Below are 12,685 nucleotides of genomic sequence, written 5' to 3' on the forward strand. Positions count from 1 at the left end.
AAAAGATGAAAGTGGAAGTAGTATTACTAAGGTAGTAGAGTGCCAGTCTTGAATGAAAAAGCGAAGGGAGGGGGGGGGGGGAAACAGTGCCTAGGCCCTGAATTCAAGTCCCAGGATCAGCACCAAGCACGCGCGCACACACGCATCATTACTGCCCCAGACAGCACATACTTTAAGAGTTGTATGCAGTAGGGGGCTGGGAAAGTGGCTCAGCAGTAGAGTGCTTGCCTTGCATGCATGAAGCCCTGGGTTCAATTCCTCAACACCACATACACAGCAGAAGCTGGAAGTGGTGCTGTGGCTCAAGTGGTAGAGTTCTATCTTTGAGCTGAAGAACTCAGGGACAGCGCCCAGGCCTAGATAGAGTTCAAGCCCCATGACCAACCAAAAAAAAAAAAGAGTTGTACGCAGGAGATGGAGGGTGCAGAGTTGAGGAGAGGTTTTTCCAAAGAAACTCTGATAAAGAAAAGGCCTTTCTTAGGTTTCTAACGCTTCCATTCCTACACAAATTGTGGGGCTGATTTTTTAAATTTGAATTGAGGCCCTCCCTCCAATCAGAATGAAGATCTGGTGGCTGTTCCCGCCTCCCTAACTAAACAAACCAATCCTATCGTCCGGGACATGGCGCCAAAACACCTCTCCTAGATCTTGCGCTCTTCACGGCCCAAGAGCCCTGACGGTTTTCGTCTCGCGCCTCACTTCCCGGCCTTAGCAGAAAGGTCCTTCCACTTCCTGTCCTGGCGCCCCCCTCCCTCCCCCCACCCCCGCCCCCAAATCCTGAAGTCGCCAGGATTGAAAGTCGGACGGCGGGGACCGGAAGTGTGCGCGGCGGAGGCGGGTCCCCCGCGAACGGCGCCGGAAGTGGCGGCTGCTGACTGAGCTCGGGCCCGGTCATGGCGGCAGTTCCCCCCGACACCTGGCAGCCGCCCACCGTGTACTTGGAGACCAGGTGAGCGGGAGGGCCGGGCCCCGGGCTGAGCCGGCGGGGCGATGAGGAGCCTGGGCCGGGCTCCCCGCGCGCCGCTGCAGTGCCGGGGCTGCACGTGGCGGAGCGCGGGCGGCGGCCGAGGGAGCCGCACGGCCGGCGCGCGTCCTTCCTCCGCTCCTTCATTCACGCACTCATGCACTCACCCAGCGGGCGGATGCGGGTTCGTAGGTAGCCCGCCCGGGTCAACCAACCACTGTGCCCATGGGAGGAGGAGCCGGGCGCCGGTGGCCCCCGCCTGTCATCCTAGCTACTCCGGAGACTGAGATCCTGAGGATCGCGGTTCGAAGCCAGCCTGGGCAGGAGAGTCCGTGAGACGCTTATCTCCAATTAGCCAATAATAATTAAAAAACAAACAAACAGCAACGCTCTCGGGTTTTAGCAGCAGTGTCACATTGTAAGGACTAAATGCCTGGCGCTGGCTCAGGGGAGGGAACCCTGCTCGGCCCGCCGCACCTGCTGTGTGTTTATCCCCAGCCGTTCCCATGCTCCTTCGGAAGAAGCTCACGGTGATCTTTCTCGAAGAAAGGCAAAAAGGAGCCTTTTTTAAGGTTTTAATTTCTTGCTGCTGTATACAGAATAAAGTTGATAGGTGAACGCGCTCCCCTTCCCCATCCAGCCCTTGCTGTAACCTCATCCGCCGCCAGGGGCCAGCCAAGGTCTCTGCCTGGCTTTCTGTTCTTGCTCTCGATGCTTTTAACCCGAGGCCTAGTCCCCCCCCCCGCCCTCCCCCCCCCCCTCCTGTCTATAGTTGCTCCCGTTGTTCTTTGCTCCTAGACTCCTGTGGCAAAAGTCTACCCTTTAGACTCCCAACTTTGAATTCCCTCGTATTTTCTTTTTCTTATTTATTTTTGCTAGCCCTGGGGCTTGAACTCAGGGCCTGGGCACTGACCCTGAGCTTCTTTTGCTCAAGGTTAGCGCTCTACCACTTGAGCCACAACGCCACTTCTGGCTTGTTCTGTGTACGTGGTACTGAGGAATGGAACCCAGGGCTTCATGCATGCTAGGCAAGCACTCTACCACAAAGCCACATTTCCAGCCTTGTATTTTCTTAAATTCCAAAACAAGTTGGAAGTTAAATCTAGGCTTACGTACATAGCGCGGGAAAGCCCCCTCCCTGAAAACACTCAAGTGGCTTATTGAGAGGACTGGCTACATTTTGTTCTCTGTACATGTAAATATCTCTTAATTTCTTGAGTTTTATCTCTTAACTAAATGGAGATCACAGGATATGTACTTTTCTGTGATTTGTCTCCACCCAAGTATTTTGTTGCATCTTGTACAGTTTGTATCCTAATTTCGGTTTGTATTCTAATTTTTTTTTCTTGGTCCAAGACCAGAACTTGAACTCGGGACCTGCAGCTGCTTTTGCTCATTGACTAGCATTCTACTAACTGAGCCACATCTTTTTTCTTTTTCAAGGACACATAAATTGCTTCTGTTTTTTTATTTTGACAAATACTAGAATGAACACCCTGTCATAGATGTATTATGTCTTCAAGCAGTGTGTGTGTGTGTGTATATGTGTGTGTGTATGCGTGTGTGTGTGTGTGTGTGTGTGCATGCGTGCAGGCATGCAGGCAAGGGCAAGCTTGGGCCAGCCCTAGGGCATGAACTCAGGGCTTGGGTGTTGTCCCTTAGCTTGTTTGCTCAGTTAGTGCTCTGTCACTTGAGCAGAGCTCTACTTCTGGCTTTTTGGTACTTAATTGGAGATGATTGTTAGGACTTTGTTGCCCAGGTTGGCTTCAATGTGATCTTCAAATCTCAGCCTCCCGGGCACTGGTGGCTCACGCCTGTAATCCAAGCTACTCAGAAGGCTGAGATCTGAGGATCGTGGTTCAAAGCCAGCCCCGGGCAGGCAAGACCGTGAGACTCCTATCTCCAGTAAACCACCAGAAAACCAGAAGTGGCGCTGTAGCTCAAGTGGTAGAGCGCTAGCCTTGAGCAGAAGAGCTGAGGGACAGCGCCCCGGCCCAGAGTTCAAGCCCCATGACCGACCGAAAAAAAAAAATCTCAGCCTCCTGAGTAGCTAGGATTACAAGCACAAGCCACTGGCATCCGGCTCTTTAAGCACTTTTTAAAGATTTTCCTACAGAATATGTGTACTTCAAAGTTGAAATTGTTCAGGTATTTACATTTTAGAATTACATATGTACTTCTTGATTGTCATTACAAAGGGTTATTTTCTATATACTAAAAAAATAGCCACCAGATTCAGACTTTATACTGAGTAGTGATTAACCTATGAGAAACGATTACATTGTAGAGAAAGGATTGCAGTTAGAAAGGCTGTTAGGAAATTTGGCACCAGTGGCTCACACCTGTAATTCCACCTTGTTAGGAGGCAGATATTGCGAAGATCATGCCAGGCCAAAAAAAAAAAAGCAAGACCCATCTGAATAAATAAACTAGTTCACATCTTTAATTCCAGGTCCACAGCAAGTATAATTAGGTAGGTCACAATCTTAAGGCCCTGGGAAAAAAATTTGAGACCCTATCCAAAAAATAAAGCAACAAAAAACAAAACCCAAAAGGGCTGGAAGTATGGGTTAAGTGGTAGAGCCCTTTGCCTAGCAAAGGAAAGGCTTTGAGTTTAAAACTCTATACCAAGCTGGGCATTGGTGGCTCACACTTGTAATCCTAGCTACTCAGAAGGCTGATATCTAAGGATTGCAGCAAAGTCCGTAAGACTCTTATCTCCAGTAAACCACCTGAAAACTTGAAGTGGCGCTGTAGCTCAAGTGGTAGAATGCTAGCCTTGAGCTGAAGAGCTGAGGGACAGCACCCAGACCCAGAATTCAAGCCCCACAACAGACAAAGAACAAAAACTATACAACCAAGAAAAATACATTAACAAGTAAAATCAAGTGTAGGAACTTTTTTCCTAGAGATTGGTTTCAGTGATTTATGTATAAGGTATTAGAATTTTGGGCTGTCTGCAGTTACTCTGATTAGAAGTACTAGAACCTCTGTATAGTTTTTCTTAAAGGGGATCATCTGTGTTTGTTGCATTGTTTTGTGGGGTTGGCTTTTCTTTTTTTTCTGATCATGAAATACGGTGTTTCTCACAAAGGGGATCATCTGTGTTTGTTGCATTGTTTTGTGGGGTTGGCTTTTCTTTTTTTTCTGATCATGAAATACGGTGTTTCTCACAATTTCATGACTTCTAAGGTCAAAAGTCATAAGTCCTAGAGCAGTCCCCAGTATTCCTGTTCATCATGATGTTTTTTTGTATACATTTTTTGTATATTCTTTTGTATACATTTTTGTATACATTTTTGTATACATTTTGTATACATTTTTGTATACATTTTTTGTATATTCTTTTGTATACATTTTTGTATACATTTTTTGTATATTCTTTTGTATACATTTTTTGTTGTAAAAATACTGTACAGAGGGGTCTCAGTTACATGAGTTAGGTACATTTCCTATTGAGCATTGCTACTTCCTCTTGTTTTTCCCCTACCATCCCTTCCCTCCGCAATGTTTTTGACTGCTGTCCTGCCCCCTGCAGCATGGGGATCATCGTGCTGGAACTCTACTGGAAACATGCCCCGAAGACCTGTAAGAACTTTGCTGAGCTGGCTCGTCGAGGTTACTACAATGGCACCAAGTTCCACAGAATCATCAAAGACTTTATGATCCAAGGAGGGGACCCAACAGGGACAGGTACAGTTGAACAAAACAGGTTTCTGAAGTCTCAATTGTTACTGCTAGGTGACTTGGCAGCCAGAGCTTCCTTGCCACTTAACTGGGTAAAGTTGGGGGATTCTGTGACAGTTCCCACCTACCTTCACCTTCCTCAAACACACTGAGTTCACCAGTTGCTAATCTTCCCTTCCTTGAGTTTCCTATAGTGTTCATGCTCCTCAGCATGGGCAAACTATTTGCCAGACCTGTAGTGATGCAGAGTGGTTCAAACAACCAGAAATAAAAAGGCATCTTGAGAAGAATAAATAATTGGGTCCCTCTACTGACTTGCTTAATTAGCTGTGTTGAGCACCAGCTTTGGGTCAGCTATTTTTCTAATTGGTAGGGCTTTAGCTGTGAACAAGGAGACAATTCCTGCTCGACAAAGCAAAGAAACTGTGGGGATGTGGAACAGAGATGTGAATGAGGAAAGAAAATGAGCCTTGAGGGCTGGGAAGGTGGCTCAGTGGTAGAAGGTTTGCCTTGTGTGCATGAGGCCCTGGGTTCGATTCCTCAGCACCACATAAGCAGGAAAAAAAATAAAGCCGGAAATTGTGCGGTGGCTCAAGTGGTAGAGCACTTGCCTTGAGCTGAAAAGCTGAGGGACAGCACCCAGGCCAGTTCAGGCTGCACGACCAACAAAAAAAAGAAGAAGAAAATGAGACTTGAAACTAGGGGAAGCATTCAAGATGGGCTGAAGAACAAACACAAGGCCTGGAGGCTGGAGCATGCACTGGCCGCATGGCGTGCAGTAGAGAAGGATGTGTTTATTCTCAGTTGATGACAGTCACTGGAGGGTTTTGGTAAAGGAGTGAGTGGTGTGATTTATCTAGGCTTTAGAGTAGATGTGTGGGCCAGTGTGCTCAGGCAGGGCTACCGTAGAGAAGGTGCTACAGGTGACTGGATGCAGGTTGTTGTTGGGACTTGCTGGTAGATTGGATGGGTGGTTCAGGAAGGAGATGGGCAAGGATGCTTCTCAGTTCCTGATGGGCAGATCTGGAATTTGATGGTTGGACATGTTATATTTGAAATACTTGATCTTTAAGTAGATATATGGGGTAGTTAGATGGGAGTCTGGAATCAAGGGAAGATTTGGTGTGGAGACATGAATTGGGAGGGACTGGCAGTTAGTGAAACTATGAGAACGTTGCTTGTTCTAAGAACCCTCACCTTTCAGTTTGCCTTTCTCTGCTAATTCCTGTTCTTTTGCCTTTAAAATAAGCTGAATTTTTATCTGTGGTAGAACCTTACTGTTCTTTGACATTCTCAATTTTTCTTTATGACCAGAAGCATTCAGGTTTGTTCTTCTAATACAGAAATATTTTAGAACACTATACAGTAAAGTATGTGAAGGAGGTTGTAAAGATATCCAGCCTCTGTCCCCTATTTCCCACCTCTCAGAAGTGAGCATCAGTAACTTTTTGGTGGCCATCATGCCACATGTTCTTCTTTCCACAATCTAGTCGAAAGGATGGATAGCTAGCTAAATAGAAGTGTTTTCAGAAGAATGATGTAAGATGTATACGCTCCTTTTCAAAAACAAGAAGTATTATATTTGTATTTTTAACAGAAAAACTGACTGCTATGAAGCCAGTCAGTACTTCTTTTCTACTCGTTCTTATTCCCCAGCCCTTTTGTTAATTTCATTGCTTTAAAAGCATTTTTATTGTCTTTAAGTAGTTATACTGAGGAGTTTCCATTCAACAAAGTAGTTTTATTGCTTTCTGCTCTACACCCAGAGCCCAGCCCCACATGGTGTCTGCTTCCAGAGGGTTCATTGCTCACCACGTGCTGACCTTGTTCTGACCTTGTTCGCAAAGCGGGACTTCTCACCTGTTGGTTTTATTGCAAAGGCTGGAGGGTGTTTTATCTCCCTATTTGCTCCTGTTGCTTTCACGTTGGAAAGAGCCTGGCAGGCCATCACTGTTCTTGGCCACCTTCGTTCCCTCAGATCCATCGCCGTCTGGCTTTGAATGTGGTTCAAAGCATTTGTAAGGTGCTGAGGCCAGGTTGACTGGATCCTTCAATTCAGGGAAGTTTTTGAAAAACTCTTTCTGGGTATTTTGTCCAGTGATACTTACTGAATTTCTATTTCAGGAAGATAGAAAATGCTATTTGGCGACCCATGCTGTCCATACCTATCATATTTCCTTTGATGAGGTGATTTTCCTTTCCCTGCCTCCACTGAGAGTCTCTTCCCTCGGCCTTATTCAATTTTCAGTCTTGTTTCCTGTTCTTTTCTGCCTTAATTTCTTCATTGCCTCTTTATTGCTGTCATTTGGACTTCAATTTGTGTCCTTAGCTCTGTGAACCTCTCACCTTATTCTTTGATTTCTTAGCTGGTTTTTGAGCCTTGTTTTATGAGATTCTCACTCCTGCTGAGCCATCTCTGTCTTGACAGCCACAGGAAGCCCTGTCCTGGCTTGTGCCAGGCAGGCCCTCTACCACTTGAGCCAAGTGTCCAGCTATTCCCTGTTGTTTGTAGCTGGTTTGCAATCCTTCCTAATGTTACTTTTCCATGGTAAACTTTAATGAAATCGAGGCACCCAGAAGATTCGCTCTTCAGTGAGTGCTTGGGCAGCTGACTGGCAGGACTGTGGCAGAGGCAAACAAGGGGCAGTTTCTCCTGGTCTCTAGCTGATGCCTTTCTCAGACCTGGTGGCCTAGTTTTTTTCTGAAAAGCTGAGGTGGGCAGGTATAGGTCCTGGCCTCTAAGTTGGTGAACTGTTCTCCGGTTGGTCCTCTGATGCGTCTGCCGGATGTTTTCTAACCACTTAGGTTCCTTCCACTTCCTCCCTCCCTACACATGGCCATTTTCTTTTTTTGGTCGGTTGTGGGGCCTGAAAGCTGGGCCTGGGTGCTGTCCTTCAGCTTTTCAGCTCAAGGCTAGCACTCTACCACTTGAGCGTCAGCCCCACTTCCGGCTTTTTCTGCTTATGTGGTGCTGAGGAATCGAACCCAGGGCCTCATGCATGTAAGGCAAGCACTCCACCACTGAGCCACCTTCCCAGCCCCCATGTGGCCATTTTTTGTCTACAGTCTCCCCTGTGAAAGCCCTTTGGTGTCTGTTTTCCCTCACCTTCCATGTGTCTTTTCTCTGCTCCTCCTGGCCTCTTCCTCCTCCTCTTCCTTGTTCCTTCCTCCTTCTCTATTCCCCCGTATCTAGGGAGTCCTTCCTGCAGGTCTCCGGAACGTTCTGCCCTTGGCCCCATACCCCAGGGCTCCCCAGCTGCTGGGATCTGATGATTAATTAAGGCTGATTATTCCACTTGTCACTCTTGCTCTGATTTCATTTCTCTTCTTGGTAGCCCCAGGAACGCCTAAAATTTGTCCTGATGAACACAATCTCGTTGTTAATTGTATTCATTTGATGCCTCTTTGCCACGGGTCTGTTGTGTATCTGCCTCGTTCAAGGCCCACAAGAGGAATTTGGCAGTAGAAGCCAAGGCGGTGTTTTCCTTTGCAGCACTCCCAGCCTTGCAGGAAGCAAGCTGTTCACTAGAAGAGAGAACAGAGAGTGGCAGTTTAAGTACAGTATGCAGGTGTCTGCTGGCATGATACGGATTGTGTGGGGGACGGGTTGTGGTATTCATCATCAGGGAACAGTACAGAGGAGAGGCTGGAATGGCAAGGAGGCATACTGTGAAGTGGGCCTTGGAGGACCTGAAGAGTTCTGACTCTTGGGAAGTGGAAGGAAGGGCATTTGGGACTTAGAAAGATGAGTGAGTGCAGGGTGCCATTGCTTGTGTCTGTAATCCTGGCTACTCAGGAGGCTGGATCTGATGATCATAGTTTGAAGCCAGCCCAGGCAGGAAAGATTGTGAGACAACCATCTCCGTTTTTGTGTGTGTGTCTGTCGTGGGGCTTGAATTCTGGGCCTGGGTGCTGTTCCTGAGGCTAGCACTACCACTTGAGTCACAGCGCCACTAATGGTTTTCTGAGTGGTTTCTTGGAGATAAGAGTCTCATGGCCTTTCCTGCCCAGGCTGGCTTTGAACTGTGATCCTCAGATCTCAGCCTCCTGAGTAGCTAGGATTACAGGCGTGAGCTACCAGTGCCTAGCGACACCCATCTCCTTAATGACATTTGGAAGATCTAGTGGTGCTGAAGACCCCCCTCTCCCTCCCACACACACACCCATGGCGCCCTGATTAGCTCTGGTCTCCCAAGAGCTCTCGTGCTCCTGTCAGGAGGTAGCACAGAGTGGTTGTTCAGCACCTTGACAGTCGCAGGCAGGAGTATTACCCAGCACTTGTGTCCAGCACAAGAAAAGATGGCCATCCTGTGGAATGAGTACTGCCCAGGCCAGCCAGGGACAGACTAGACAGAGCTCACTAACAGGAAGCTAGAAAACTAGCAGCATGAGAACATGTGAAGTACAGTATTGTTATATAAAGTTAAAGCATTCACAAGAGCAATGCAGGTTGTTTAGGACCAAGCAAGCATACACAGGGAAATGGTGAACTCCTACTGAGAATAGCTGTGGGCTTCTGGGCAGGCTCTCAGAAGGGACCGAGAAAGGTACATTGGATGTGGGTGTGGTCTTAACTGCATTTGCCATGCTTATTTCTTAGTGGAGATGCTATTCTTTGTATATTTGTGTTTTATGCCCAAAATGTATATATTGGAGAAATGTGGGAGTTTTGTTATTACCTTTTGTGCCTGTCTGGTGCTCAAACTCGGCTTGAGCACTGTCCTTAAGTTGTTCTTTGTTGTTGTTTTTGTTTTGTCAGTCCTGGGCTTGAACTCTGGGCCTGGGCGCTGTCCCTGAGCTCTTCAGCTCAAGGCTAGCACACTACCACTTGAGCCACAGTGCCACTTCCGACCTTTTTTACTGTTTATATGGTGCTGAGGAATCGAACCCAGGATCTCGTGTGTGCGAGGCAAGCACTCTACTGCTGAGCCACCTTCCCAGCTGTCCCTAAGTTTTGTGCTCAAAGCTAGTGTTCACCACTTGAGCCACAGCTCTACTTCTGGCTTTTTTTGGTGGTTAATTGGAGATAATAACCTCATGGACTTTTCTGCCCAGGCTAACTTTGAGCCATGATCCTCAGATCTCAGCCTCCTAGGTAGCGAGGATTACAGGTGTGAGTCACTGGTTCCTAGCTAGATAAATGAGGACTGAAGAGAGAGGAAGTTAGGAGCTAAGAAGGCAGTTGTGTGCCAGGGTCAGTTGTCTGCACTGGTCTGACACCCAGATGCCCAGCCGCAAAGCTGCAGGCCGTTGGCTTTCGGCTCACCATTGGCGTCTATGCCCCAGGCCCTGTGTATTCCTGACCACCCCTGCCACCTTTGCCTTGTAACGCATGGCCAAAGGCGTGTCTGCCATGGAATTGTTTGTCTTTCTGAGATTTTGCTGCTGGGCTGAGTTGACTTTTGGGAAAAGAACATATTCCTATAGAAGGCACTGTAGAAGCGTAAGCTGGCTGCAGGCCGCACTAGGCCTAGGGATTAAAGAGGCCTTTGGTCTACTGGTGGCTTGAAGTCCCCAGCCTCATGTGGCTCCCCTTAATGCCCTACCCATTTGTGGGGACGTTTATGTGATGCTTTTCAGGTCCTAGAGGGCAGATCCTGGAGGTGCATGCCCGCAGCTTGCTCACTACAGACTACTGCAGGCCTCAGCCCTCTTGCTCTGGTCTTTCGTAGCACTGATACAGCTGTGACCTGAGGCTGGTGCCTTCTCTGCACCTTTCATATTGGTGCCTAGAGGGTTGGGCTAGGAATGTGGCTTAGTAGTAGAGTGCTTGCCTAGCATGCATGAAGCCCTGGGTTCCATTCCTGAGTACCACATAAGCAGAAAAAGTCAGAAGTGGTACGTGGCTCGAGTGGTAAACCGCTCGCCTTGAGCACAGAGAGGCTCAGGAACAGAGCCCAAGCCCTGAGTTCAAAGCCCAGGACCTGCAGGAAAAAATAATAATACATCATATTAATATTAATGCCTAGAGCTCGGGACTGGTGGGTTTGGGGCAGATATGAACCCAGCAGGGCAGCACGCAGGTGGGCAGTGTGCCTGTGGTGGGCGTAGGGCAACGGCTGTGGCACTCCTGCTCCAATACACAAACTGGAAAAGTCAAACATCTCTTAACATGCCAGAGTATAAATGGGTTTTCGCAAGATGGTTAGATTGCAGGGGACTTGTGTGTCTTTTGATAATGTTCTGTGTTTCCTGCACTTTTGACAGTGCACACGCATTGGCTTAATAAGCAGGGAAGCACTGTTATTTTAGAAAGACAGGTTACCTGAATGAAAGCAGTGATTTGCTTGTTTCGGTAGCTGTAGTGTCTCCAGCAGGGCCACACATGCTCACTGCTCGCTCTTTGCTGTGTTTGGAAATTGGACCCGGCCTGTGGACCTGACTCTCAGCACACTGTGGGGCTGGTCATGTCATTTCACCCGTGTCTTCTTCTTGGACAGGTCGAGGAGGCGCATCTATTTATGGCAAACAGTTTGAGGATGAGCTCCATCCAGACCTGAAGTTCACGGGTAAGTGTGATCCGGCTGGCCTGGGCGGCAGGGAGGGTGGATTTGAAAGCTTGCTCTTCTGGCTGTGAGTCAAGGCGAGTGCCTGACACCGTGGCATGGTGCCAGGCAGCCGCCCCGCCATGGCGCCACAGAGAGCCCTGGCAGATAAGGATGCGGAGCCTCTCAAGAGTGCTCAGCAACTCCCAAGGGCTGGTGTGAGTGCTCTACACCACTGCTTTTGAGTGTCATAAACTAAAGAGCATGGAAAGCTCATAACAACCCCAAGGCCCTGCCAAGGTGCCTGCGGGAATGGGTAAAGGCCAGCAGGGCTGCACGTGTGGCCTTTGTGCAGGACAAGGGTCTGCCCTGAGGAAGAAGGGGTCTGGGGCCACAGAGCCTTAGCAGCAGCCAGAACCAAGCCCTGGCCTCTTGCACCCTGGGACTGCCTAGCATCCTGGGCTGGAGCCCTGGAGTCATTCATATTCTTCCTCATTGTCTTTTCTCCCAGGGGCTGGAATTCTCGCCATGGCCAATGCAGGCCCAGACACCAATGGCAGCCAGTTCTTTGTGACCCTTGCCCCCACCCAGTGGCTCGATGGCAAACACACCATCTTTGGCCGAGTGTGCCAGGGTATAGGAATGGTGAATCGAGTGGGCATGGTGGAGACAAACTCCCAGGACCGGCCTGTGGACGACGTGAAGATCATTAAGGCCTACCCCTCTGGATAGCCCGCTGCCCCTCACAGGCGCTGTCAGAGCCGCAGGCAGCCCCAGTGACAGCTTCCAGGGGCCCAGAGGGCTTGTAACTCTGAACTCCATTTTGGCCAGGCATCTGGAGCTAAGCAAGCCCTGGGAGTTGGGGTGAGTTAGAGAAGGAGCTGTCGTTAGTAGCGCACTTCTCTCCTCCTGGTGCTCTGGTTGACAGGACATTTGCAGAAACACCCGAAAGTGTTTATCCACCACCTCCTGCTCACCACCGGGGCCCCGCAGCTCTCCATCTTCATCTTCCTGTCACGTCTGCGCTGACACACTTGGAACAAAATGAAGCCGACTCGGTCATATTACAGTTCTCAGCAAACTTGGTCCTGGGAGATTTATATTCCGGCCCACACTGCAGTCTGGTGGGCTGACAGCCACCGAATTCCAAAGCAAGTTGTGTGTCCGGCTTCTTAATTCTGTGCCACCCCTGTTTCAGGCCCCTGTTGCTCTTCCCAGGGACCGTGTGTCCATTTATTTCTCCTCAAGGCCACACCAGCACTGCTGCTCTGTACGCTTAAGCAACCCACACAAAGCCACCCTGGCAAATGCATCCTGCAGTCAAGTTTCCCAGAAGGTGTGATAGGGACATGGACATACCGAGAGGAAGTCTGTGTGTTCCCAAGGGAAGCACTGCTTAGGCGTTTTAACCAAGACTAGAGAAATTGGAGTGTTTTGTACATTTTTGTTTTTTATTTCTGGATTTGGGGACTGTAGGAGTGAAAGGAAGTTAATGTCTGTGTAATACATAGAATCTTCAGAAGTAAAATGCCATTGATGATTGAAATTA

The 12,685-nt window shown here is 48.6% G+C and overlaps 1 protein-coding gene across 1 annotated transcript; it reads left to right on the plus strand.

The window, feature by feature from the left end:
• Positions 1 to 836: 836 nt before the first annotated feature.
• Ppil1 (peptidylprolyl isomerase like 1) lies at positions 837 to 12,685 on the plus strand. The gene is made up of 4 exons (XM_042683954.1): positions 837 to 949; positions 4,503 to 4,657; positions 11,092 to 11,160; positions 11,648 to 12,685. Exons 1-4 carry the CDS (start codon positions 894 to 896, stop codon positions 11,866 to 11,868), a joined length of 501 nt encoding a protein of 166 aa, XP_042539888.1. The 5' UTR covers positions 837 to 893; the 3' UTR covers positions 11,869 to 12,685.

The sequence above is a fragment of the Dipodomys spectabilis genome, unplaced genomic scaffold, assembly GCF_019054845.1.
Source record: "Dipodomys spectabilis isolate Male_0828 unplaced genomic scaffold, ASM1905484v1 ptg000085l, whole genome shotgun sequence".
Taxonomy (NCBI): Eukaryota; Metazoa; Chordata; class Mammalia; order Rodentia; family Heteromyidae; genus Dipodomys; species Dipodomys spectabilis.

Bases quoted from the DNA above. Each gene is read 5' to 3' on its own strand.
- Ppil1 (XM_042683954.1), top strand. From the start codon at position 894: ATGGCGGCAGTTCCCCCCGACACCTGGCAGCCGCCCACCGTGTACTTG. The intron at 4,658-11,091 runs GTACAGTTGAAC...CTTCTTGGACAG, and splicing joins AGGGGACCCAACAGGGACAG to GTCGAGGAGGCGCATCTATT. The intron at 11,161-11,647 runs GTAAGTGTGATC...CTTTTCTCCCAG, and splicing joins TCCAGACCTGAAGTTCACGG to GGGCTGGAATTCTCGCCATG.